The sequence below is a fragment of the Eumetopias jubatus genome, unplaced genomic scaffold (assembly GCF_037043125.1).
Source record: "Eumetopias jubatus isolate StellerSeaLion01/CBP00866 unplaced genomic scaffold, mEumJub1_p1.0 scaffold_13, whole genome shotgun sequence".
Taxonomy (NCBI): Eukaryota; Metazoa; Chordata; class Mammalia; order Carnivora; family Otariidae; genus Eumetopias; species Eumetopias jubatus.
Window position 1 is genome coordinate 51,114,791 of NW_028274819.1, and position 27,368 is coordinate 51,142,158.

The 27,368-nt window shown below is 52.2% G+C and overlaps 1 protein-coding gene across 1 annotated transcript; it reads left to right on the forward strand.

Annotated features, from left to right (window-relative positions):
* The first annotated feature begins 1,823 nt into the window (after positions 1 to 1,823).
* Positions 1,824 to 26,536, forward strand: TRIM3 (tripartite motif containing 3). Its single transcript, XM_028116846.1, has 12 exons — positions 1,824 to 1,904; positions 10,480 to 10,645; positions 16,395 to 16,626; positions 16,847 to 16,998; positions 17,226 to 17,406; positions 17,681 to 18,413; positions 18,538 to 18,641; positions 23,805 to 23,972; positions 24,159 to 24,327; positions 24,586 to 24,656; positions 25,691 to 25,831; positions 25,959 to 26,536. Exons 2-12 carry the CDS (start codon positions 10,515 to 10,517, stop codon positions 26,109 to 26,111), a joined length of 2,235 nt encoding a protein of 744 aa, XP_027972647.1. The 5' UTR covers positions 1,824 to 1,904; positions 10,480 to 10,514; the 3' UTR covers positions 26,112 to 26,536.
* The last annotated feature ends 832 nt before the right edge of the window (positions 26,537 to 27,368 follow it).

The window sequence follows — 27,368 nt, forward strand, 5'->3', positions numbered from 1 at the left end:
GTCACCTTAAAAACAAAACCTGAAGGGCAAGTAGACACAGGCAAAGAATAGAAGAGCAACCTCAGCAAAGAGGCCAGCATATGTGAAGGCCCGGATAGGACTTGGGAGGAATTCAGTTTGGAATGAAAAGTGGAAGGGGAGTGGCTAGAGAAGGACTACAGAGGTGAGGCAGTGAGGGGTCACACTGGGCCTGTTCAGGCTTAATGATAAGGACTTTTGCCCTTAGGAGAAAGGGAGCTGTAAAGCTTTTTCAAGCACGAGTTTGATGACATGGGAGAAATCTAAAGTTGAGGGAAGTAGTCCTCATGAGGCTTGAAATAGTGTTATACAGACCCAAGCCCCCTCACACTGGGTGGTCTAGTAACCCTGGCCCCAAACCCAAAAGCAAGCATGAATGCTGAGGCTCGTTCACAAGCATTGGAGCACCTGTGCTGGGTGCCAGAAGTCAACATGTGGATGAGAGGTTGAGGGTGCACCCAGGTGTTGAGCCCATATCAACTTTGTTTGAGGCAAGAAATCTCCCCAATGGCACTTTGATTCAGTCAGCGCCCAGGTACTATCACTTCTGTGCTCCTTGACCAAGGAGAGCTCCAGAGTTTTTCGACATTGTCCACTACCTCTCTGGAGAACTGAAGGAAGAAGACAACCCAGTCAGCGGGTTCTCACAGCACTGAGATCCATGCAGCCTGATTTTGTTCTTTGCCACAGATACTGCAGCTCCCAGGCAGCCTGCAGCCATCTGACTGGAGCTTGATTATTAGGTTGGGTGCTTCACATACAAAGCCCCACTTTGTGGGCCACTGGGGACTTCCAACATGAAACACGGTACTGAATCTCCAGGTGACTGGAGGCAGGCTCTAAAGCGAGCTCAAACTGAGCCGAGGGCCCTCAGTTTCTTCCCCTGTAAAACACAGCTAATAAGAGAAGATGCCTATTACGATTATGAGTATTAAAGGAGACAATATATGTAAAGTGATTCGTTATGTTTCTGGCACATAATAAGCATTCTGTCCCTGTTAACTGTTAGTATAATTTTTATCATTTTCCACTGGGGCTTCTTTTCCACAATGCAATGATTCTGAATTGCTCTGGTTTTTGGAGTGTGGAAGGGAATCACTGGATGGTCCGAACCATAATCTCCTCGCGAGGGGACGCCTGAGGGAGGGTCAGGCACACACAGCCAAATCCAGTCCCCCCAACCTTTCACCCGGTCCGCCCCTTCTGCTAGCGCTCTGGGTACTGCCTTTCCACCTGGGGGGACTTACGTCGCCCAGGGATCCGTGCCGAGGTACAGACTATACCCGTGTCCCCCTGCGCAGTAGAGAGCACACTAGCATATTCCGAAGGTGCCCCCCAAGAAGGACGGGAGGTGCACCTCCTGGAGGGCCCGGACCGGCTCGCAGAGTCCGAAATCTCTGCTGCCCAGCCGCGTTTTCTTGACGGAGCCTCAGCCCAGTCCCTGAGACCTACTACGCCGCCCCGCCCCAGAGCGGTCGGGAGCCAGAAACCCCTGGCAGGAATCGGGACCCGGGATCCGGTTTACGCGGTTGCCCGGCCGGCCGGCGGAGGCAACTCCCGCAGGAGCCTCCAGGGGGGTTGGGGGAGCCGGGCGGGTGGGGTAGAGGCGGGCGGGGCCTCCGCGGCGGTGGGCGGGGCGTGGGTGGGTCTCCAGCACCCGAGCCACCCCCTCCCGCGGCTGGTCCGCAGCCCCGCCCCGGCCCCTCCCTCCGGCCTGTGCGGCTGGTCCGGCGGCGGCGCCGGCGCGGGGACAGGCGGAGGCGCGGGACGTGGGGCGGCGCCGCGGGCAGGGCCGGGCGGACGGGCGCTGGCAGCGGGGGCAGCGCCGCGGGCCGCTCCGAGTGGCCGCAGTCTGGGCCTTGGTGCTCCCATCCTGCTCCGCCGCGGTGAGTGCGACGGGCGGCCCCCATGGGTGCATTTGTGTCCCTGTCTGCCCGGCTCCGGGTCCAAGTCCGAACGGCGGTGTGTCTGTCTGAGTGTCTGTGGGTGGGGGCACAGATGCTTTTCAAAAGCTGTGTCTGTCTCTGTCCACGTGAGGCGTGTCCGTGTCCGTGAGAGCTGTGGGGGGATTCTTCGGGCTGTGGCTGCTCACGTGAGGTCCATGTTTGAGGGGGGAGGCGCGGGTGGATGGGTGATGGTTCCTTGGAGGAGCGCGGGGTTTGGGAGCTTGTGTATGTAGGCGGAGGGTGTCGAACGCTGCGGCCGAGGGTGGTGGTGGTGTGGCGGGTGGGGTTGCTGAATGGGACTCTGGAATCTTGTGGCCCAGCTTGTCTGAAGGGTTCCTTTCTCCCTGGTGCAGACACTTCCACCCCTGGCTCCCCCCTCCATCCTCCTCAGGCACCCAGAAACCCACCAGCCAGGGTGGGGGACACTCTTTTCCTCCTCAAGCCCTGCTCCCTGGACAGGGAGCCTCATCCGGAGGCTGCTTGTTGTAGGAAAGGACCCCTCCGATTCCCCTCCAGCCTCGGCCCCGCGTGGAAGACCCCAGGCCCCTCCCTGGTTCTAGCCTCCTCCCTTCTGGACTTGGCTTCAGATCCTGGGCTGCAAACCTGCAGGGACAGATGGTTGCAGGTTGGAGGGGCAGGCTGCACCCCAGGGCGGTCGGTCTGACTGAAGGCAGGTCCTGGGCTTTTTCCTGGTGTGGGGGTCTCTGATATGGACAGCATAAACCCAGGACTAGCCCCAGTAGGAAGATGAGATCTGGGAGGTTGGAGTGGGTGCAGAGGTCTTTTTCACAGATCTTTCCCTGTTTGTCTGTCCTGCTCACCAATGCCCATTCATCCCCTAAGTAGGGCTCTGATTTGCTGCAGAATTGGAATCAGAGCTGCAGGCCTGACAGGAGCCCTGCCTCTCTTGGCTTGCATGCCTCCAGTGACAGAGCACTTACTACTTTCTGCTTTGGAAGAGCTTTTTTATGTTAAGTAGAGGTCTTTTTCCTTGGAACTTTGTTTACTTGTCTTGTTATTGCCCGTGCTTTTGCCTCTCTGTCTGGTGAGAGGGAACTGCAGTGATTTAAACATGGCCCTCCTGTCACCAGCATATACTGAGCACCCTCTGTGTGCCAGGTGCTGCCTCAGCCACTTAGGGGACAATGGCATTCTTGCTGAGAGAAGAGCTTGAGCAAAGGCCCATAGTTGTGATAGTACAGCCCGTGTTCAGAAAAACAGAGCAAAACCATATGGCTAGAGTAAAGGGTGCCCAGAGGGAGTGTCATGGGTGCCCTAAACTTAGCAAACATTTATTTAGGAAGGGAGGTGGGGGCAACTGCAAACACCCTCTAACACACCTAGCCTTACTGTGGAAACCAGCAATCAAATCCTTAAGGTGGGATTTAATCATGGCACAAATACAGTCCGTAGGGACCTTTGTCTGGAAAGAGAACCTTGGGAATCACAGATTTGGGGAACAAAAAGACCCCCTTCCAATCCCAATTTGCAAGTAAGAGGATGGAGTAGAAACTTGCCCAGAGTCTTACCTTGCCTTAGTGAGATTAGTGACAGAGTCAAGACTAGCTCCTTTTAACTTGGTTACATTTTAGAGGCAGAATCAAGGATATAGTCGTAGCTAGTATCTGAAAGGTAAAAGAACAGGAAGAATTGAGAAGATTCCCAGGGTTCTGGCTCGTGTGGCCAGGTGGATGGTGGTACCTTTTATTGAGATGAGAAACACCAGCAGGAAGAGTAGGTTAAGGGAAAATGAATTCAGTTTTAGACTAATCTCTATACATCATCCATGTAGAAATGTCCAAGATCTATACATCATCCATGTAGAGATGTCCAAGATATGGTTGGGTATAGGGGCCTGGTGTTCAAGAAAGTTTTCTGCACAGGAAATAAGGCTTTGGGAGTCAAGTGGATGGTAACTGAAACCATGGGAGATGATGAGATTTCCCAGGCAGAGTATGAAAGCTTGCAGAGTATAAAGCCCTGGGGAGTTAGACGTTTAAGGAATGGGCAGTGAAGGCACAGCCAGAGAGGCAGGTGGAGAATCCATATCAAGCGGATCATGAAAACATCTAGTGCAACCTCTGCCCTTTTGAGTCTTGCTCTCTTGCCCCAACTGGTCCATGTTTCTTAATTTTTCATGCTTCTGTTCCTTTACGCACTGTTTTCCCAATGTACCTATCAAGCTCCTGCAAGACTCAGCTTATATATCCCTTCCTCTGGAAGCCTTCTTTATTCTCCTCCACCACCTTCAGAGTTAGAGACTTCCTCCTTGTTTCAGCCACAACAGTTTGAATATGTCAGTTTCACGACACTTAGCACATTATAGTTATGTATTTCCATGTCTCTTTCACACACTAGTCTGAGAACTTGTGAGGGTCAGGGAGTGCATCAGTTTCAACTTTGTGTCTCCAGTTCTCAGGTTAAGAGCCTGGTCCAGAGTGTGCCCAGGGCAGTCTGATTGCTAGGTTGATCAGCTGATTGGATGCTTTATCTACCTGCTCAGTCTGGCAGTGGTGGGGGAGATGGCCCTGTGAATTTCATCACTTTTCTTCCCTGTCAGTCTTACTGAAAGGATTCCTGGGCTTTCAGGACTTTACTTCCTCCAGGGATTTTTCTGTTCCAGAGAAACCCCCCAAAACTGTAACCTGCAATCATTGTCATTTTGCTGAGGTCTCAAATGATCAAATGCACTTGCGGGTTACTGTACAGGAGTGAGTCATTTTAAGAAGCAAGTGAGCCTCGCTGACCTCTTGCATCATTTTTTAACAATGCCTTGGTCACCTACCTCTAGCCACAGCTGTGTAAATCATGTGTCCTGGGACTCTCGTGAGGTTGTAGAAGGAAGTTGTGGGGGAAATTGGAAGCTGTTTGAGAATTTGGAGAAACTGAAAAGCCTTGCAGATGCCAAGGATCTAATGGAGTCAGCACTGGCTTTCTTCATTTGCTCACAATCAACTTCCTTCTCAGCCCTCTGGATCTGGCTTCCTGTCTTCCAGCCTCTGGAAACCATACTCCCTAAAGCTAATGACAGCTTCTTTTTGGCTTTAGATCCTAGGGCCTCCCTGTCCCATTTCACAATGAAGGTTGTTCCCTTATTCATGAAGCTTCTTCTCCCTTGGTCTTCACAATGTCTCTCCTTCCTGGTTTCTCCTGCCTCTCAGGCCACACCTTTTCAATTTCTTTACAAGCAAGCTTTGTTTCCTGGCCTATCCCTTAAATGTTGAGGTTCCTCGGGGCACAGTCACAGGCTCTCCTTTCTCTCCTTATACTCTGTCTGAGTGATGTCAGCCAATTCCATGGCTTCAGGCACCATCTCTACACCAATGACTCCCAAATCCCTGCCTCCAGGCCGACCTCTTTCCAAGGCTCCGGCCTATGGCCTATCTTTCCCACTGCCAGCCGGACCTCTCCATTCACATGTCCCATAGGCACCTCAGATTTGTCTTAGGAAAACACTGAACTTTCCATCGTTTCATCCAGCTGCTCCTCTTCCGGAGTTTCCAAGCCAGAAAACAAGGGATCATCTCCAATTCTTTCTTCTCTGTCTACTCTTGACATCCCACCAACCAGTCATCAAGTTCTGTTGATTCTTCCCTATGAAATCTACTTCTCTCTGCCTCCCCTTTGCTACTCCCCTAGTCAAGGCCACCATCACCCCTCCTGTGGAATATCATGCAGTCTCACCTTCCCCCTGGTGACCCTTCTATTTTTCACACAGCTGTCAAAAAGTGACTCTTGGGGCTCTATTAGATTATACTTAAACCCTCTCTACCCACCTGCCTCCACTCCCCTACCCTCCCACCCCCCACCCCAAGGTTTCCCATGCTCTTTGGATAAAGCCTTAATCCCCAGGCAGGGAAGAGTAAAGTCTAAACTCCTTAATAAGGCCAACAAAGCATTGTGTGATCTAGCTCCTGCCCATCACTCCATTTCATTTCTTAGCCCTCCTGGCACAGTGTGTGATCCAATCTCCTGGTGCAGAAGGTACCATGCTCTGTAACTCTCAGTGTGAATGGCACTTTCTTCAGGAGAACTCTTTTTTTTTAAAGATTTCATTTATTTATTTGAGAGAGAGAATGAGAGATAGAGAGCACGAGGGGGAGGAGGGTCAGAGGGAGAAGCAGTTTCCTGTTGAGCAGGGAGCCCGATGTGGGACTCGATCCTGGGACTTCGGGATCATGACCTGAGCCGAAGGCAGGCGCTTAACCAACTGAGCCACCCAGGCACCCCAGGAGAACTCTCTTGACCACCAATCTTCAGTACCTTCCCCTGCCCCAGCTCTAGGTTAGATGACCTCTGTGCTCTGTAGCAACTCGTGCTTCCCCACAGAGCCTTCCATGGTGCATTGCAGTAATCTATTTATTAGATTGTGGAACCATGAGGACCGCACTATGACCGTTTATCTTTGTATTCCCAGTGCGAGCAGAGGTGTTGAGTGAATGCTGCATGAGGAAATGAGTTGCCTTTAGAACTGAGCCATAAAACATGGGTGGGATAAGGGATGTGGGGAAGGCAGTGGGCAGCCTGAGGAAGGAGGTGAACTGTCAGCTCTGAGTTCAAGATCCTCCAAATTTCTGCTGTGAAAATCAGTCCACCTAAACTATCACCTATAGGACCTTGGAGGCAGACCTCTAGGACATGGTGGGATGGGAGAGGTGGCAGTAGGAGCCCAAGAGAAGAAGGGAATCTTGGTGATTCAGGCTGGGGGATGGACTCAGCGGTTGCATGCCCAGCAAGTCTGGGTGGGGAACTGAAGCAGGAAGGGGAAGGGAGGGAGGAGCTGTCCGTCCTTGGATGTAGCCCAGTCCCCGCCCCTGGGCTTGGAGAGAGGCGGAGCCTGATGTCCAGCGGCCCCTGCAGGGCCCAGTAGACCACTCCTACTCTTCCTTCCAAGCCCTCCCCTTCACCAGATAGAAGCTTCAGCTTGGCTTCCGCCTCCTGTTCCTTCCACCAACCCTCAGTCTGTCCTCCTCCTGCTATGGTGTCCTGGTGTTAGGTCTCTCTGGAGAGAGAACCTCAGGATCCCAGTGCCCGCATCAGGAGAGGATGCTCTCAGGGATGCCCTTCCTATCCTATTCCTACTCACGCCCACTCTTGAGAGTCAGAGAGAGAGAGAGAGAGAGAGAGAGAGAGGCAGAGGGAGAAGCAGGCTCCCCGCAGAGCAGGGAGCCTGATGCAGGACTCGATCCCAGGACTCTGGGATCATGACCTGAGCCGAAGGCAGACGCTTAACCATCTGAGCCACCCAGGCGCCCCTACTCACGCCCACTCTTACACAAAGATGAGACACATGCAGTTCAGCCCAAACCTGGAGAGGGTTCTGGACTGGCCCCCATGGCGTGCGTGCGTGCATGCCTTCATTCATTCGTTCATTCACTCATTCATTCTCTATAGAACCTGTGACGCATCTGGCTGGGCACAGATAGTGGTTACCTGATTCTAGCCACTACCTGTTTTGAAGTAGTCCAGCTGTCTTTCTGCCTCCCTTCATGGCCTCATTTCTCTCACGAACTGTCTACAGCCACTATTGTGAATGTCTTCACCTCCATTCATCACTCAGCCACTCTAGCCCCGGCTGCTGCCCCTGCTGTACCACCACCACCAAACCTGGTGGGCGTTCCAGTCTTCATCTGCCTTCATCAGCCCTTCTTTCTTGAATCACTGTCTTCCTTGGGTTTATTTGGTTCCACGGTCTCTTGGTTTTCTTCCACCCCTTTGGGTTCTCCTTCACTCTGCACTCTCTGTCCCTAGGGGGTCTCATCCATTCTCAGTGCTTTAAGTGCCATTAATAGGCCAGTGCTTCCAAGTCGGTAACCAGCCAGATTCTATTCTACCCAGCTTATATTCTATTCCTTACATGAATCTCTACCTGGATATCCTACAGTGCCTCAAACTTTGCTTGCCGAAAACGGAATGCCCCACATCGGTTCCTCAGCTTTCACGGTCTCTGGCATGGCCCACATGTCCTCAGGTGAGGAACCTGGGAGTCATTATCGGCATTCCCTTTTCCCTCTCACACCCAATCCATTGTGATGTCTTTTTGATTCAGCCTCATGAGTATTTCTCGAATCAGTCTACCTTTTTGCCTATATCTGTGCTAATACCCAACATCATCTGACGGGAAGAACTGAAGTAGCTTCCTAACTGGTCTTCCTGCCTCCACTCTGGTTCTTCCTCAATCCCCATAACTACCAGAAGAGCTTTTTAATTTATTTTTATTTTTTTATAAATTACACCATCCTTTCTCCCCACCCCCAATTAGGATAAAATCCCAATTCTTAACATCAAGGTTCTTGGTGATCTCATTTCATCCTACCTTCCCAGACTCATTTCTTGCCTTTTGTTCACTTTGCACTGACCACATGGTCCTTTCAGGTTCTCAGTGAGCCTTCTGCCTAAGAACTTTCATTCCTGCTGTTCCGTCAGCCCAGAATGATTTCCATCCCTCACTCTTTTTTTTCTTTTTAAAGATTTTATTTATTTGACAGAGAGAGACACAGTGAGAGAGGGAACACAAGCAGGGGGAGTGGGAGAGGGAGAAGCAGGCTTCCCATGGAGCAGGGAGCCCGATGTGGGGCTCAATCCCAGAATCCTGGGATCATGACTTGAGCCAAAGGCAGATGCTTAACGACTGAGCCACGCAGGCGCCCTTCCATCCCTCACTCTTTGATGCCCCCACCCTCATCCCTACCATTTTCCTTCCATTCTTCAGAGCTTAGCTTAAAAGTTGCCTGTTTGGAGAGGCCCTCTCTGATCACCCAAACAAAAAAGTGTTCTTTCAAAAAAAAAAAAAAGTGTTCTTTCTTATAGGACCCTTTCTTCTTTATAGCACTCTCCTCCCCCACAATTTGTAAGTATATATTTGTCTATTTACTTTAAAAATATATGTCAGGGTACCTGGGTGGCACAGTCAGTTAAGCATCTGATACTTGGTTTCAGCTCAGGTTGTGATCTCATGGTCGTGGGATCGAGCCCCACATCTGGCTCCTCATTCAGAATGGAGTCTGCTTGGAATTCTCTCTCTCCTCTCCCTCTGCCCCTCCTGCTGGTGCACATGCTCTAAGATAATTAAATCTTTAAATAAATAAATAAACAATAAAATAAAATATATGTCACCACTCCCCATCACAAGGACAGTGACCATATCTGTTTTGTTTATCACTCTGTCCCCAGTGCCTGCGCAAAGTAGGCACTTAATAAATATTTGTTGAATTACTGAATTAATTCAATAAATATAGATCAGTCCTTATGTCAGGCTCTGTGCTAAGTGTTAGGAATAATAATAAAAAAAAAGATATAATGCCTGCCTTTAAGAACTCTGCATGCAGTGGAGGAAGCAGAGAAGTACAAGAAAATTACAGTATAGCATATCCAGGCTAGAATGGAGGAAATACAGGGCATGGAGGGACCTAAGGGTGGAATACCTAACCCAGACTTCAGGAAATCAGGGAGGGCCTTCTGGAGGAAGTGACATTTGTGTGGAGACCTGAAAGATAAGTGGGAACCAGCCAGGCAAAGGGGGACTTGGGAGAGGATCTCAGGCAAAGAGAACAGAATGTGTGACTACCCAGAAGTGAAAGAGAACAAGGAGTTTTCCAGGAACTGAAGAGAAAACAATGTGACTGATCATAGAATCATGGGACATGAGGTAGTAGAGGGAGGTATGGGCCAGACAAAGCTAAGCCTTGTTGGCCACGCTAAGGAGTTTGGACTTTGTCCTCTGGACAGTGGAGAACCATTGAAGGATTTTAATGGGGAGTAGGTGACAAGATGGAACCTGTGTTTTAGGAGCGTCAGTCTAGCTGGGAGGGTGGTGGATGAGAGGCACAAGGGAGGAGACAAGGATACCAATTAGGAGGCTGCTGCTGTTTCACAGGAGAGACATGGTGGCAACCTGAACCGAGGGCCGTAGCTGTGTGCTTGGAGAAGAGGGGAGAAGATATTTGGGAGGCAGGTTCCACCAGACCTGATACTGACCAGATGTGGATACTGACTGAGTATGATCCCAGACAGGTGTGCTGAGAGGTGGATCAGAGCATAGATAGTCAGGAGAGACCCTCCATGAAGAGGGTCGCCTGGAGGAGGATTTGGGGACGGCAGAGGAAGTGAAGGATGGGTGTTTCACTGAAAGTGAGCATCCCTCTACTGTGCACTCAACATGCACTATCGCAAATTCTCAAAACATCCATTCGAGGTATGGATTATTCCCATAATTGCAAATTAGGAAACTGAGGCTCAGAGAGGTCATATGAATTGTCTGAGGTCACGTACCTGGTAAGAGGCTGAGCTGGGTTTGAAACCCAGTCTAACCCTAAGTCTGTGGTTAACTGGAGCACCGTGCTCAGAGGTCCCTCAGCCCACCTAACTTCGCTGTGCTCCCTCCCCAGTCACTGCCTGTCCTGCCTCGGGCAGGGAAGAAATGGGGTTAGTTCTCTGCAGGGGATTTGAGTGGTGGGGCTCAGGTAGGGAGAGGGAGTGTGGGCTTTCCTGGGGCTGACCATCTCTCTGTACACAGGCTGGTGTGAGTGGCGGGAACCATCCGTGGGCACTATGGCGAAGAGGGAGGACAGCCCTGGCCCAGAGGTCCAGCCGATGGACAAGCAGTTCCTGGTGTGCAGCATCTGCCTGGATCGGTACCGGTGCCCCAAGGTTCTGCCTTGCCTGCATACCTTTTGTGAGAGGTGAGGGTGTGTGTGTACCAGGGAGGGATGAGGAGCTTGCAGGCCCCCCTGAGACGGGGGTGGCATGTGTAAACCTGTAGGAGGGGAGGGAAATGTAGACACACAGAGGGCAGCAGATGTACCCCAACCTGCAGGCGATGACATTTTGGTGCAAGAATGTGTGAAAGGACCAGAAGCTGCTAACACTGGGTCATGGTCCCTGCCCCTTCCCAAACCTCAAGGCAGCTTTCAACACCGCCAGAGACATCAGACAGAACTGAGACTCTCCACGAGCGGTGGTACTAGAAGAGTTTGTCACCAGTGGGAGGATGGTTGAAGATCTGTCCTTCCCTGCTTTTCTTCATGGTTGTCCTGAGGCACTGAGTGAAAGGCAACCACTTCCAGCCTTTAGGCTTTTATCCATTATTTATTCATTCAACAAATACTCATTTATTGAGCATCTACTATGTGCCAGACTATCCCAGGCATGGGGTATGTATGATAAGCAGACAGATCTAATACTTGCTCTTAAAGAGCTTTCAGTGTGGTTAAAGGAGGAAGATAGTAATCAAATGATCATATAGCCAGACTACAGAAAAATATTACCCCCTTCATAAGGCTGCAAATAAAGTGCTAAGTGACAAGAGTTTAGCTAGGATCTGTTAACAGTTTGGAGAGGGAATGGCTTCCCTGAGGGGCGACTCGGAGGATGCACTAAGTGAAGTTAGTGAGTTAACTAGCGAAGGGAGTGGTAGGAGCATTCTAGGCAGAAGGAAGAACATGGGGAAAGGCATGTGGCCTGAGGGAGTGTGTCGGGTAAGGGGACCTGGAGGAAGCCTGGTGAGGCGGGAGCAGAGGTGGGGGTGAGGCTAGAGAGGCAGGTGGGGCCCACACCACAGGGGGCTTTGTAGACCTGTTAGAGACTGTTGCCTTTACCCTGAGCGCCCCAGGAAGCCTTTGGTCCCTGGGTCCTCTCACCATTGTGTCCACCCAAGCCTTCCCGCTGCCTCCTGCCTTCACAGAAAGCTGCGTCAGCTATGGGGACATGCTTTCCTTCCAATCCCATCGCTCTTTAAGAGGTCAGCTCTGCTTCTCTCACCCTGTCATCAGCTGGAAACAGTCTCAGCCTTCTGGCCTATCCCAAGCTCTTTCATCAACCTGAGTGACTTCACTACTCACTTAGGCCTCTTGGTTCTCAACTGTTTCTCCAGGAACGTCCTCCATACCACCTCCAGATGCCTGGATCTTGCCATCACCCATCACCCAATATCACTTCTGTGGTCGTAAACTCGGGTATCCTGTTCCTGGCTCCCATCACCCCATTCCCACTCTACCAGCTTTGACTAGGTATAGACGTCCAGCCTCCAGCTCCATCCTTTGCTCCCTGTGCCAGACCCCATGGCTGAGCATCTGACTGGGTGCCACGGTTCCCTCAGGTCTTGGTTCTTTTCTAAACCTGTGCAGCAGATGCTCAACCCTGGATCACAGCTGTAATTGGACATCTCTGCACCTCCTCCTCCGCCCAGATCACTGAGCAGTCCTGGAGAAAATCAGTGCCCGAGAAATTATGATACCATTAGCTACAATGTATCGATTGCTTACTATTTGCCAGGGACTGGCCAAGTGATATACATGTGTTGAATTACTTAATCCTCACAATAGATACTTTATTATCCCCATTTTAGAGGGGAGTGAACTAGGGCTCAGAGTCACTGAGTAATTAAGAACTGTTTCTGAGGCTCCACAGTAAGTAAATAGCTGAGATCTGAATCCAGGTTTGACTGCAGGGCCTTCACTGTTAACTACTACTCATTCATTTATCCCTTGGTCCCTGCTCTCCAAGAGCTTATGCTCTAGTAGGGGGTGACTGACAGTAAGCAAGCAAATAATCGAACAGTCGAACAGTCGTCGCAGCCTGTGCTAAAGTGCTTTGCAGGAAATAAACAAGGATTGAGTGGGGGTGGTTGGGTCAGGGCCTATGCTGCATAGAGTCATCAGGGAAAGCTTCCCTGAGGAGGTGACATTTGACCTGAGGCCCGAGGATGAGGAGGCCGACTTGCAGATTGTTCCAGGCAATGAGAAGAACCCATGCCAAGGCCTTCAGAAAGCGGTAGACTGGGCACGTTCAGAGATCAAAAGAAGCGAGTGTGGCTGAATGAGGAGAATGAAGTGAGGTCCAAAAGCACTGGGACAGTTCATGGAGGAACTTGGTGGTTTTAGGAAAGTGTTTAGATTTTATTCTAAATGCAATGGGAAACCATTGGAGGAGGTTTTTTGTTTTTCTTTTTTTGTTTTAGGCTGGGAATTAACGTGACATAAATTAGGTTTTAAAGTTCCCTCTGCCTGCTGTGTGGAGAATGGATTACAGAGAAGCAAGAATGGAAAGAGGTAATCAGTTAGGAAGGTAGTGTAAGCCAGGTATGCTCAACACGTAGGAATGAGGTCTTGATGAGTTCACAGGAATTTTGCAGGGGAAACCCCAGATTCAGTGAGCAGGGCAGAGAACTGCAGGGGGACAGATTTTAATGGCTGAAATTCAGATTTCAGGGTTGATGCAGTGACTGGCGATGAGAAATGGGAAGTGGGGGAAGTATGAGAGGGGACAGCGGAGGTGAAATGGAGGAAGAGATCACTGGGTGTGAGGAGGTCAAGGAATTGCGATCCTGATGCTGGATGGGTCACCTCGTGGATGTCAGAGCCCCTGAGAGTGATGGCAGGAGTGTGTGTATATGGGGGGGGGGCAGCAGTAACAGAAGAGAGCGAGCTGGAAGAAAGACTTAGCCATCGGGGCAAGTGGAGATAATCACGGGAAGGTGGTATAGACAGAAGGCATGAGCTTCCAAGGAGCTGAAGAAGAATCGAAATGTTCCAGCTGCAGGGCCGGTGGGGAGGACTCAACCCCACCTTCTGGCCCTAAGGAATGTGGAGTATGAGACAAAACCACTCTCTACTGCAGACGACTGCTGGGAAAACTAGGTCACAAATTAATATTTGTGGAGCACTTTAGAATTGTGCCTGGCACATAGTGTTTATTAAGTAAATAAAAATTAATTCATGCAGATCCAGAGGTGTAGAGAACATTAAGAGAAGAGACTGGGGGGCTATGGGAAAGTGTGCACCATGCAGATCTTCCCTCCACGGATGCCTGGTCTCCAAGCACAGCCCGAGGCTGTGTTTCTAGAAAGCTTCCTGCCCTCCTCCCTTCGGTGACTAATCCCAGCCCTCACCAGTCTCCTGAACCCCTCCTTCGCTCTCAGCAGCTGATCTTGCCTGAGGCAAGTGAGGCATCCTCTCTAACTTCACCCCTGCACTCTCTCTTTCCCCTTCCCCCCCACTCCCCCACCTTCTCGGGCCACCCGGAGCCATTACCCCCTCCCAGAGACCTGTCCATGCTTCTCTTGTCTCTTCTACATCCCCTTCTCTCCTGGCTCTGCGACTCATAAATGTGCTCCAAACAGGTAAGAACTCTTCTCTGTCCCTTTATGCCCCAGCTAGCTGCCATGCAGTCCCTCAAGCCCCTTCTTTCTCAAACTCCCACCCTCCCCTCGTTTCCTTTTCCTGGCACTCCCTCCCCACCCCCCCACCTCCCCCCCGCCTCATTTTTCTGACAGACGAAAGCACCCTCACAGTGGCCAAATTCAGGGGGCCTTTTTCAGTCCTTACCTCCCCTGACTCCTCAGCCACTTTTGACACTGATCACTGCTCCTTCGCTTCTGGAAATGCACTACCCACCTCACTGCCTTGTCAGTGTCTCCCCTCCTACCTCTCTGCTGGTTCCTCTCTGTTCTCATTCAGTATTTGCTGTTCTGCTCGTCACTGACTACACCTTGTGGGCTCATCTCATCCTCTTCCGTGGCTATGGAGGCTACCTCGATGTCGATGGCATCCCATCTCTCTCTGCTTTTTCCCCAGCTGTCTCCTGTGCCCCACTACCCGGATGTCCCACTGTTCCAGTAAACTCAGCCAGATCGAAGTTGAACGCCTTTATGAACCACTCCTCTTTCTGTGTTTCTCATCTTAGTGACTGTCACCACCATCCACTCAGTCATCTAAGCTAGGAATCTGGGAGTCAACCAAGACTCATCTCTCACTCCCCATATCTACCCAGACCTAACACCGCCCACTGCTGTACTTCTTAAATACTTCTCAAATTTGTTCCAGCTCATAGTCTACATTGCTACTGCCTAATTCTGGGTTTTTCTCATCTACTGCAAGATCTTTTACAAGACTATTGTGAGAATATCTTGGCTAAGCACATGTTTTGCCTTGGATTTGAGTCCAGGCTCCAGTGCTCACCGGCTTTATTACCTTGGACGACTTTCCCTTTTTGAGTCCATTAACATAAACATAAAGCGCAAAGCACAGCCCCTGGCACATAGTACTTAATAAACAGTAACTGGATGATGATGATGATGATGCTGTCTGCCGCCTCATCACATTCAAATTCATCCTTCACACAGAGGCAATGAAGAGGATAAAATGTAAACCTGGCTGTACCATGCTCCTGGTGTTCCCTCTTGCTATTGGGATCATTTCTTTTTCTTTTCTTTCTTTTTTTAAAAGATTTTATTTATTAGAGAGAGCACGTGCATGAGCGGGGGAAGGGGCAGAGGCAGAGGGAGAGGGCCCAAAGAGGAGCCCAAAGCAGGGCTCGATCCCAGGATCCAGATGCTGGGATCATGACCTGAGCCGAAGGCAGATGGCTTAACCGACTGAACCACCCAGGTGCGCCTGGGATAATTCCTAAGCTCCTAGTGTGGCCCATGTGACCTTCCATGACTGGCCCCTGTCTCTCTCTCCAGACTTCTTTTACCCTTTCTTTCCTTGGACTTGATCTCCAGCCACCTCAGCCTGCTTCCTACTTACACGATGCTGTGTCTGGAACACCCTTCCTCTTCTCCCTGCACTTTTCTTTGGTTAGGCTAACAATGATTTATCCAGGAAGATTTAGTTTACATCCTCTGAAGCCTTTTCTGGCTTTTCTCTCCACCACCCATGCACCCCTCCCCAGGGGGCCAGATGCCCTTTCTACACATTTCCTTATCATTGCATGAAAAGTATTCTTTATGTTTTTAATAAATAATACTAATACCCTACAGTGTATAGTGCTGTGAGTTGGCATGTGAGCACTTCACATTTAAGCCTCCCTCCAACACCCTGCGAAGTCTGTGCTGTCTCCATTTTACAAAGGAAGGATCCTTGGCTCATAAAAGTTATGTAACTTATCAGGGGTCACATCGATGACTGACCTCAGAATTGAACCCAGCAGCCAAACTCCAGACCCATGCCCTTAGCATTATATTATTTTACTTCTATAAACTCTTTCTGTGACTTTTTTTCTCTGTTGACTTGAAAATACTTTAGAGATGGGCATTGTGGTTTATCTCTTTATTGCCAGAGCTTGGCACAGATTTGGCAAGAGTAGACAGCCAGTAAATGTTTAATGAGTTAATGGGGGGAGGGGCTAGTTGCACATTTTCTATGAGAACGGTTTGTAAACACCTGTGCAAGGTGAGCCTGTGTTTGTACACAGTGTGAGGAATGCAGATTTGTCTGCTCTTCTGAGAGGGATCAGGGATGTGTTTTACTCAGTTGTGAAAGGTGAAGCCTTTTACACCTGTTGGCAGGACAAGACGTGTGTGCCAACCAGAGAGATTTCAGAATGAAGTGTACGTCTGTGAGAAGAATTGGCATCCCTGCAAGGCGTGAGGAGGGGTGCACTGATTTTGCCCACCCCTCCTTCCTTTGACTCCCCCTCCTCCCTGGCCAGATGCCTCCAGAACTACATCCCTGCCCAGAGCCTGACGCTGTCATGTCCGGTGTGTCGGCAGACGTCCATTCTCCCTGAGCAGGGCGTCTCAGCACTGCAGAACAACTTCTTCATCAGCAGCCTCATGGAGGCGATGCAGCAGGCACCGGATGGGGCCCACGACCCCGAGGACCCCCACCCCCTCAGCGCAGTGGCTGGCCGCCCCCTCTCCTGCCCCAACCATGAAGGCAAGGTGGGCCCAAGCAGGCCCAGTGAGGCCAGGACTTGGGGGTGGAGGGAGAGGAGCGGTTGGGGGAGGGGCCAAGTGGCTGCGGGTGAGAGGGTGTTTCTCTGGATAAGTGGGCCAGGTAGGGGCGCACCTGGAAGGTGAGGGGCCAGGAGGGCAGAGCGGGAGGGGAGGAGACGAAGTTTGGTGTCTAGCCATTGGCTGACTGGAGCGCTTATGCCGCCAGACGATGGAGTTCTACTGTGAGGCCTGCGAGACGGCCATGTGCGGCGAGTGCCGCGCGGGGGAGCACCGGGAGCACGGCACCGTGCTGCTGCGGGACGTGGTGGAGCAGCACAAGGCGGCCCTGCAGCGCCAGCTCGAGGCGGTGCGCGGCCGGTAGGAGCCCAGTGGGAACCTGGGCTGGTGGGGCCGTCAGGGAGAGTGACGGGCAGTGGAGGGACCTTGGGGAGGCTAGAAATAAAATTCTTCGGGAGGGCAGGGAGGTCTCAGGTAGGGGACCTCCTAGGGGGCACAGTAGATTCCCCCCTGAGAAGGAGTGGTTTGGTGAAGGCATCCTCAGGCGACCCCGGTATGCAATGTCCCCCCTTCCCCCCCCCCCCCAGCCTGCCACAGCTGTCCGCAGCTATCGCCTTAGTGGGCGGCATCAGCCAGCAGCTGCAGGAGCGCAAAGCCGAGGCCCTGGCCCAGATCAGCGCGGCGTTCGAGGACCTGGAGCAAGCGCTGCAGCAGCGCAAGCAGGCTCTGGTCAGCGACCTGGAGGCCATTTGTGGGGCCAAGCAGAAGGTGCGTCTGTTCACCCTTGCCTACCACCGTCCATTGTGGGATGGCCTTATCGCCACTATGCTTTTCCTGCTTTCCCATACCTGGGCACCCCCTTCCCCAGACTATACTTTCTGCCTCCCGACCTGGCCCCATAGGTACCGCGGTATCTGTGTCCCTTGTCCATTCTCACCCTTTCGCATTTCTTTCATGCTATAGTACCGTAAGGTCCTAAGCAATCACAGAGACCCTTTCTGTGCCAGTGTGTGCCCCCAACCCTCCCCCACCTCCTCCTCAGGTGTTGCAGACCCAGTTAGACACACTGCGCCAGGGTCAGGAACACATCGGCAGCAGCTGCAGCTTCGCGGAGCAGGCGCTGCGCCTGGGCTCGGCCCCGGAGGTGTTGCTAGTGCGCAAGCACATGCGAGAGCGGCTGGCTGCGTTGGCGGCTCAGGCCTTCCCGGAGCGGCCACACGAGAACGCGCAGCTGGAACTGGTCCTCGAGGTCGACGGGCTGCGGCGATCGGTGCTCAATCTCGGCGCGCTGCTCACCACGAGCGCCACCGCACATGAGACCGTGGCTACAGGCGAGGGCCTGCGCCAGGCGCTTGTGGGCCAGCCCGCCTCGCTCACAGTCACTACCAAAGACAAGGATGGGAGGCTGGTGCGCACGGGCAGCGCCGAGCTGCGCGCCGAGATCACCGGCCCCGACGGCACGCGCCTTCCTGTGCCGGTGGTGGACCACAAGAACGGCACGTACGAGCTAGTGTACACGGCGCGCACGGAAGGCGAGCTGCTCCTCTCAGTGCTGCTCTACGGACAGCCGGTGCGCGGCAGCCCCTTCCGCGTGCGTGCCCTGCGTCCTGGGGACCTGCCACCTTCCCCAGATGACGTCAAGCGCCGTGTCAAGTCCCCCGGCGGCCCGGGCAGCCACGTGCGCCAGAAGGCAGTGCGTAGGCCCAGCTCCATGTACAGCACAGGCGGCAAACGGAAGGACAACCCCATCGAGGATGAGCTTGTCTTCCGCGTCGGTACAGATGGCTGAGGGCCGAGCCAGAGGGGGACGGGCTCAGGCCGTGGGCAGGGCGGATCGGGAGGGCGGCTCCAAAAGACCTCAGCGAATTGTTTTGTTTTCCTCCCCTGCCTTCCCCACAGGCAGCCGAGGAAGGGAGAAGGGCGAATTCACCAATTTACAGGGAGTGTCGGCAGCTAGCAGCGGCCGCATAGTGGTAGCAGACAGTAACAACCAATGTATCCAGGTGAGCGCCTTTCCTGTTCTCCCGTGACGCCGATAAAGGTCCTCAAACTACAGCCTCCTGAAAAAACAAGCGTGTACAGGTCACCTCTTGAAAGATGAACCAGTCCTTGAAGATAGTACCAGTCCTTAAAGAGCAATGAATCATAACACCATCCCTCATCCACCTACTTGCCATCCACTCCCACTGGCGGCGACACTCTCCTGCACCTTCACAGTTAGGCACTGGGGTCTTACTGTGCTTGCAGCCTCTACCTCCCAGGCTGGGCCTCAGGCCACGCGAGCTCCTGGACCCCAAAGATCTGGTTCACTCTTCATGCCTTTCTCTCTCTGAGCCTCCACCTGACTGGCTTCCTTTCTCCCCTGTCGCCACATGGTTAGGATGCAGGCTCCCCTGCTTTCTCTCATCATACCAGCCTGGCTCCAGAGTATCTGGCTCTCACTATCTTGTTGGTGCTGGTCTCTGCAAACCTCTGGCTGCCTAGACAGTCAAGTGGGGGTAGCTTGGGAAAAGAGGTGTCTTCCAGAGGCTAAACTATATATAGTGCAACCTCACAGGTGGTCCTGCTCTGGTGCTCCCGGTCCCTCACACACCCGATTTTTTTTAAAGATTTTATTTACTTATTTGACAGAGAGAGAGAGGCAGCGAGAGAGGGAACACAAGCAGGGGGAGTGGGAGAGAGAGAAGCAGGCTTCCCGCAGAGCAGGGAGCCCGATGCGGGGCCCGATCCCAGGATCCCGGGATCATGACCCCAGCCGAAGGCAGACGCACAAGGGCTGAGCCACCCAGGTGCCCCTCTCACACACCTGATGGAAGCATCTGGCACGTAACACAAACGGACGTGGCCTCACTGCACTTTGAGCTCCTTAAAGCCAGGAAGCATGCTTTTCTTTCTGTTTCTCTTGTAGCGAGCCCAGAGCCTAGTGACAGGCACCAGCAGTTAAAAGTAAAAGTATCACAGTTAAAAGCTCAGGCTCTGAAACCAGACACCTGGGCTTGAATCCTAGCTCTGCCACTTACTGACAAGTCATGTGACCTCTCTGAGCTTTAGTTAACTCATGTGTAAAATTAGGAAAAGAATACCTCATGGAATTGCTGGGAGCATTAAAATGACATAATGCACTGTGCCTGACACCTGGTGAACCTTCTAATGTTAGGTATTGTTAAAAATATCATTGTCCAGGTGGAGACTGTAAACAAAAGCCAGGAGGTAGGAAAGTGCTGGAGGGGGTTGTTCAGGGAACTGGAAGGATCCCAGCCAGCTGGAGGAGGTAGATTACTATTAGGAACCGAGTAGCTGAGGGCACATTGTAAACAGTTTTGGAGAGGATGCTGTGGAATTTTGATTTTATCCTGTGCAGGATTGTTTCTAACTACCATGCACTTCAGTTCTTGGAAACATTTTATCAGGTTACAAAACTTTTCTTGAAGATCCTTACTTTACAACACCTATAAAGTTCTTCCTGACCCTACCTGAGTACCCCTGCCACAGGTCTGTCCCCTCGATGTCAGCTGCCCCCACCCCCTGCTTTCCATGTTAGCAGGCTGAAGGTGCCAGGAACTCTTCCATGGCCGTATTCCTGGTCCTGTCCAGCCTGCTTTTACTCCTAGCCTATTCCTAAGGGCAGAGAAATGGAGAGGCGTAGGGCAGCACATGGAAGCATTTGGGTCCAGCCTAGACAGTGAGGGAGGGATCAGGTGAGAGAGGGTGGCGCCGAGGCCCTACTCAGTCCCACCCTCCACCTTCCAACTCCTTTTCTTCTTCTTATGCCAGGGATGCCTTCTGGCCCAAAAGCTGAGATTTGGGAAACTGTCCCTGGTGTGCACACACACGGGTGCTCACATGCACACAAAGATGTATGCTGCTTTGTCTGCCAGATGAGGGACTGGGGAATTGAGAGGGAGGGCCTGGGGCAGCCCCCTGTCCTCTCCAGATACCTGCTGCTCCTACAGCAGCCCTCCTTCTTGCTCCTACTCCACCTGCATCCTAATTTCATAACTGCTAGGAGCTGGGCTCTTGGATTCCAGAGCTGAGTTTCTGCTTCTCTTATTTTGGGGTCCTCCAGTTTGATATGGGCCAGGCTCCCAGATAGATGTTGCCTCCCCACCCTGTTCATGAGGTTTGCTGACCTTGTGAACTTTTCCTCCTTTGGACTGTCTATGATAACAGCTGAGGCAAATCCCTTTGTTGTGCCGAATCAGCATCAGCTGACAGAAGAGAAAAAACATTTTGATTTTGAATGAAGAATTTGATTTGTATATATTATATCTTGCATAATAGTCTTAGTCCAGAAATTTTATCAGCTGTTCTGTGAAAACTTCCTTATTTCCTTCAGGCAGAATATTAATCACATTCTTCTCTGAGTTCCCTCAGCCTTTGCTATAGCACTCTTCATTCTTTATCAGAATCACTGGTTTATTGTATTATTTTTTTTTTAGTCTCTCTGCTCCCCCCACCCCCCAGTGGACTCAGATCCTGAAGTTACTTAGTGCTACCATGGTATGGGAGAGAGGTGTTAAGGACCAAAGAAAGGCACCAGCAGATTCTAGAGATGTTAAGAAAGCAAATATGGTAGGTTTTGCTGAGCCTTCAGAGGTCAAGGGAGAAGGAGGGATCAAGAATGGCAGGACTTGGGGCATTGGGTCGCTGGTGCTACTGTTCAGGAACAGGCCTGGGTATCAGTTGATGAATTCCCTTCTGCACATGTTGAGCATGCGACGGCTGTGCGGCAGCCGAGTGGAGGTGACCCGTTCTGTGTGAGCTTGAGCGGAGGAATTCATGCATTTGTTGACTGCCTGCCATGTGCCCATTGCCGTGCCAGCAGTGCAAATGCAGCGGCAAACCAGGCAGGCAGACTCTTTGCCACCTGACGCTTACCTTTCTTAGGAGATGAGGGTGTTTAGCAGTTAGTTACAGGAGTGACAGTTGTTAGCGGGAGAACTGTAAAGCATAGGTCATGGAGGCCTGCCTTTATGTGTGTGTATTGATTCAGGGGCTGGAGTTGGTCCTGAAAAACTTCTTTGAAAAAGTGACCTGGACTTTTCTGAGAATCACAAGATGGAGTTGCCAGGTGTCGGAGGTGGGATAGGATAGGAAGGGAAGAGCGAGACACCCCCTGCCCCAAAGTCTCAGTATGGAGCTGGAAACTGAGCTGCTCAGACTAGGGGTGGGTGGGTGGGGGGCAGCCACACAGCCTCACTGCTGATCTGGCAGGAAGTTTTAGTCCCTCTGACATCAGCTCTTCTGCTCAGGGTGCCTCCTTCTCATGCTGGCTTGTGCTGGCCTGCCACAGGGGACCAGGGCAGATCCCAGCCGCTGGGTTGGCCAGCCAGCTGAGGGCATGCTGGAAGTCCACATCAGAAGGGATGGATGTCTGCTGGTGGGACCAGTTCAAACAGCCCTGCAGGCCCAAGAGATGGGGATGGGGCAGGGGCAGGGGCCTAGTCCACTAAGGAGGGAGCATGTCTGGATGGAAGAGCAAGGCCAAGACCTAGAACTTGAGTTCCCTGAGGCTGCTTCTGGCTCTGACTCATCTTGTGTCCCTAGAACCCGTAACAAAGCAGAGCATGTGGGACTTGTGTAGTGAGTGATGTTTTTGCTGTGAAGGAGAAACAAGAAGGCTTGGCTGTAAAGGGAAAGAGCATTAAAGGAGGTGTTTTTAGGATGGGGAGACCTAAGCATGTTGGGCAGCTAAGGGAGGAGGTAGGAGAGGGGAAAAGGTTGGAAGGGTCACTCTGTCCAGGAGGAAGGTTACTTTGCCAGCCTCTTTGCTTGGACATGCTCATCCTTGTTCACCACCCCACCCTTTCTTGTCGCTACCAAGTCTTACTGTCTTCTCTCCCATGTGTCCTGAGTCCATCTTTGCTCTAGCAAATACCCTGGAACAAGCCATCATCCCTCCTCCCCTGGACTAGTGTAGCACCTCTCTGACTGCCCAGCGAGCACCCACTTTGGACTCCTGCCTGCAGCCAGAGTACTCTTTCTTCAAAGCTCCCATGTGTTTTTTCCAACACCAGCAAGCAACTCTCAGTGGACCCTGACCAGGTGTCCTGCAAATGTAACTGAATTTTGACACTATTTACCCAGAGATACCATCACTTCCTATTAAGACTGTCCCCATGTCAGGTGCCAGTCACATGTCCCGGTTGTTACTTATGCTTCTGACTGACCAGCTATAAATTGGAGGGTCATACAACCCCCTTTTCAGGTTCAATGAATTTGCTACAGTCACTCATAGAATTCAGAGGAACATTTAATTAGGTCTACCAGTTTACTGTAAAGGATACAGATGAACAGCCAGATGGAGAAGTTCATAGGGCAAGGTCAAGAAGAGTTTCTAGTGTGGGAACTTTGGTCCCTGTAGAACTGGGGCACGCCACCCTCCCAGCACCAACTTGGGAGCACATCAAATCTGTACCTTCCCCTCTTCTTCCCAGAGGTTGGTGGGTAGGACTGAAAGTTCCAGCCCTTTAATGATTTGGTCTTTCTGGTGTCCAGCCCCATCCTAAGTCACCTCATCAGTATACGCTCAAAAGGGGCTCCTTGTGAATGACAAAAGACACCCCTATTAATCAGGAAATTCCAAGGGTTTGAGGAGCTCTGCACCAGGCACTGGGGACAAAGACCAAGGATATTTCTTATTATACCACAAAAGCAAATCTCATCTTGTCACTCCCCTGCCCAGAAATTTTCAGTGAATCCTCATTACACCCAGGATCAAACCTTACTCTTTTTGCTGTTCATGGGAGTGCTCCCTGCAATCCAGCTCCCCTGGGCGAGCAGTGCCCATACTGGACCCTATGCCTTTTACACACTGTTCACTCTGCTTAAATGCCTTTCCTCCTCCTTTACTGGCCAGCGTGGTTTGTCTCTTGGCATCCTTATTAGGCTATTAATTCAGATAGCTCTCTCTCAGAGCCTTTCCTGGCCATCCCTCCCCTCCCCCCCCCATATTCCTACAGTTTCTCTCATTCATCCCTGTGCTGTGTGTCACCTCAGGTCTGCAGCTATGTCTGATTCTTCTCTGTGCCCCCCAGCATGGTGTAAGTGCTTGTTGAATGGCTGAATGAATGGGGGGGTCTCCTCCCTCAGGATCTCGCTCCCTTCCCTCTGTGCCCACAGTCTCTCCCCTCCTCCCCGCTCCTTCCCTTGCTCCTCTGCTCCAGGTTTTCTCCAACGAAGGCCAGTTCAAATTCCGCTTTGGGGTCCGAGGGCGCTCCCCTGGGCAGCTGCAGCGCCCCACAGGTGTGGCAGTGGACACCAATGGAGACATTATTGTGGCAGACTATGACAACCGTTGGGTCAGCATCTTCTCCCCTGAGGGCAAATTCAAGGTAAGAGGCCTACTGTCACGGTGTTCTGCACTTCTGATGGCCGGCTGAGGTGACCATTCTAGTGCCTCCTGGTGGTCAGGGCCTGGAATGGTCCATCCCCAGCCCAAGGTTTTCCTTTAGTGTTGGGCTGGGACTACTCTCCCCATAAGGCAGGATAAAGCCCCTAATGGTATCCCCTTCCTCCAGACCAAGATTGGAGCTGGCCGTCTCATGGGCCCCAAAGGAGTGGCCGTAGACCGGAACGGACATATCATTGTGGTTGACAACAAGTCTTGCTGCGTCTTTACCTTCCAGCCCAATGGCAAGCTGGTTGGCCGTTTTGGGGGCCGTGGGGCCACTGATCGCCACTTTGCAGGTATTGGAGAACAATTCTGATACCCCAGCACCAGAGAACCACCCTGGTTACCCCAGATTTAACCACCCCTCCTCCTATACCTTGGCCTTAGAGGACTCCCCCTCCCTTGACTGTACCCTAGTACCACCATCCCAAAGCGCCTGTCGGCCTCTGAGGCACCGCCCTTTTCCCGCAGCCCAGCTTTGCCATCCCAGATGCCCTTATTCATCCCACTCAGGATCCCGGCTCCCTGCCCTAGAAACCACTTTGTATTTTCAGGGCCCCATTTTGTGGCTGTGAACAACAAGAATGAGATTGTAGTGACGGATTTCCATAACCATTCAGTGAAGGTCAGTGTCCTCCCGCCCTCTATGACCGCTGTCCCAACATCCTTTCCTCTTTCACAAGACCACTCTCTCCCTCACCTCCCCACCCCCGCCACCACCACCTTGAGATCATTTCTTTGAACAATAAACATTTATGGCATGGCTACTTTGTCCCGGGCACTATGCGAGAAGCTGGGGATACAGTGATGAGCAAGGGAAATGCGCTCTGTCTTCTTGGTAATGGTCTAGTAGGGAAGAGGTAAAGCAGCATATGACCGTGTATTATTATGTTACAGTTATGTGGTAGGGAAGTGCAGGGAACTGTGTGAGGGCATAGCAGAAGCATTTGATTCAGGTGAGACAGAGAACCACCTAAAGCAGCAGGGGAATTAACCAGGAGGGAGAGAAGGAGGAGACGATTTGAGGCAAAGGGGACAGGAGGAGCCAAGAACTGGAGGCAGGAACCCTTCAGTGTGCTCAGAGCACCACAAGTAGTTCAGGCTGAGTGTGAAGAGGGGAGTGGTTCAAGTACCGACGAGTCTCGCGTGCTCTGTTCCCAAGAGCTGTGGGGAGTCACGGAAGGCTTGCGGGCCACAGGGCAAGTGATCTTAGAAAGATCACTCTGGCTGGGGTGAGACAAGTGTCAGGAAGATCAGTCTTTTGTAGTAATCTAGATGAGAAATGTTGAGGACCACCATAGTAGCAATATATACACTAGGGTGCATATTTGAGATAGAATCAGCCCATTGTGTGAATTCCCTGGTTGTCAAGCAGAGGAGAAGGTGGAGTTGAGAATGACTGCTGGCCAAAGGGGTGTTGCCATTCCCTGAGAAAGAGAGCACGGGGAAGTTGAGCTGTTGGATTTGATATGCCCGAGGGACACTAGCTGGAGATAGTCAGTAGGCAGTGGGAAGCATGGCTGTGAAATGTGGGAAGAAGAACTGGGCTGGAGCTGCAGACCTGGGGGTCCTCAGCCCTGGGGCTTCACCCCACCTCCTCTAAGGCTCTGCCCTCTGCCTGAGGCCAGGTCCCCAGCCCCCAGCCCTTTCCCCTGCCAGGTGTACAGTGCCGACGGCGAGTTCCTCTTCAAGTTTGGCTCCCACGGCGAGGGCAATGGGCAGTTCAACGCTCCCACAGGAGTAGCGGTGGACTCCAACGGAAACATCATTGTGGCTGACTGGGGCAACAGCCGCATCCAGGTGAGGCCTGGGGATGGCATGGGGGTGAGGCTTCCTGCTGTGCTCCATGCACCCCTCCCCATCCCCCTGCAAATGCCTCCCACCTGCCTGCTCTCACCTCTCCCTCCGTTGTCCACTCATTCCCCAGGTATTCGACAGCTCTGGCTCCTTCCTGTCCTACATCAACACGTCTGCAGAGCCACTGTATGGCCCACAGGGCCTGGCACTGACCTCAGATGGACACGTGGTGGTGGCTGATGCTGGCAACCACTGCTTTAAAGCTTATCGCTACCTCCAGTAGCTGCAGAGGGGCCCTGCCTGGCTCGTGGAGGGACAGTCATGGGGGGAATTGGACAAGAGGGTCTGGCCAGGAGGTGGGCCGGACCTGGCAGCACTGAATGTGGGCTGTGGGCGTGGGTGCGCCCGGTGCCCTCCCTCTCCCCGTCTCCCAACCCCACGGTTGCACTTTATTTATTCGGTTCTTGCTTTGGTGACTGGGTGGGCCTGGACCGTGGTCCCAAGGATGTGTGCAGAGCTTCACCCTACCTTCCACCCCTTACACACCTGCCCTGTCCCCTCAGTCTGCTCCCCACCCCCCAGCCTGGGGCCAAAACAGCCTCTTACTCCAGGGCAGAAGCCCCTCTGGTTGTCTCCCTACCACCCTGTACACACTGACAGAGACAGCAATACCCCACCCCCCATATTAAGTAAATGTGTTCACCAAGATGGTTTTGTTGCTTTCTTGTGGGGTGGGGCTGTGAGGGTACAGGAGGTTGGGACTCGTTCTGAACTAAAGGATGGGCAAGCAGGTTAGGCAGAGGATCCAGATTCCCAAAGAACCCTGATATTTTAAAGTTTCGGGAGTGGAGCACAAGAGAGGGTGAGCCCGTGGGGCTCTTAGCCACCTGCCAAGTCCCTGTCCCTAGGCCCGCATCTCCTGCAGAAATAGTAAGTCCTTTGGCTGTCTGCCCTACAGCTGAGAAGGAGCCTGGGAAAAAATGACCCTTGACCAGAATACAGCCAGCAGCTGCAGGGAGAAGGGTTTGAGGCCATGCTAGTAATCCTGGAAGCCCGGGCCCACCTGGACCTTGGGGCTGAGCCCATGTGGAAGCAGCAGGTGAGAGACTCCAGAGCCAATCTTAGAGCTCAGTGCTGAAGGCCTGGAGTCCTGCTTGTTCTCCATCCTATGGTTGTTGCCCCTTCTCCCCGGTGGAGTGGGCATCCTAGCATCCTGAGCTCTCGTGGGCCAGGGTTTGGCTGCCAGTTCCAGAGATAATTATAACCAGCACTCAACGATTCGGGAGGCAGGGACTATGAGGGACTATGACTTCTCCCTCTACAAAAGGCTGAGGCTCAGAGGAGTACGGCATATGACTGATGAAGAGCAGAGCCTGGACTTAAATCTACAGCTGTCATACTCCTAACCTGAAAGCAGCACCTTACTCATTATGCCCCTTGCATCTGGCATGATAACTGCCAGAGAAGGCACTCAACAAGATTTGGGGAATGATGGATCTGGATAGGTTAGTTATGAGAGGTCCTAGGAAAGCTCAAGACA

What these genes read in the sequence shown, in the direction of transcription:
- TRIM3 (XM_028116846.1), top strand. Translation starts at nt 10,515, where the DNA reads ATGGCGAAGAGGGAGGACAGCCCTGGCCCAGAGGTCCAGCCGATGGAC. An exon ending in CTGCATACCTTTTGTGAGAG is followed by an intron (nt 10,646 to 16,394) that starts GTGAGGGTGTGT and finishes CTCCCTGGCCAG; the next exon opens with ATGCCTCCAGAACTACATCC. An exon ending in TTTGTGGGGCCAAGCAGAAG is followed by an intron (nt 17,407 to 17,680) that starts GTGCGTCTGTTC and finishes CCTCCTCCTCAG; the next exon opens with GTGTTGCAGACCCAGTTAGA.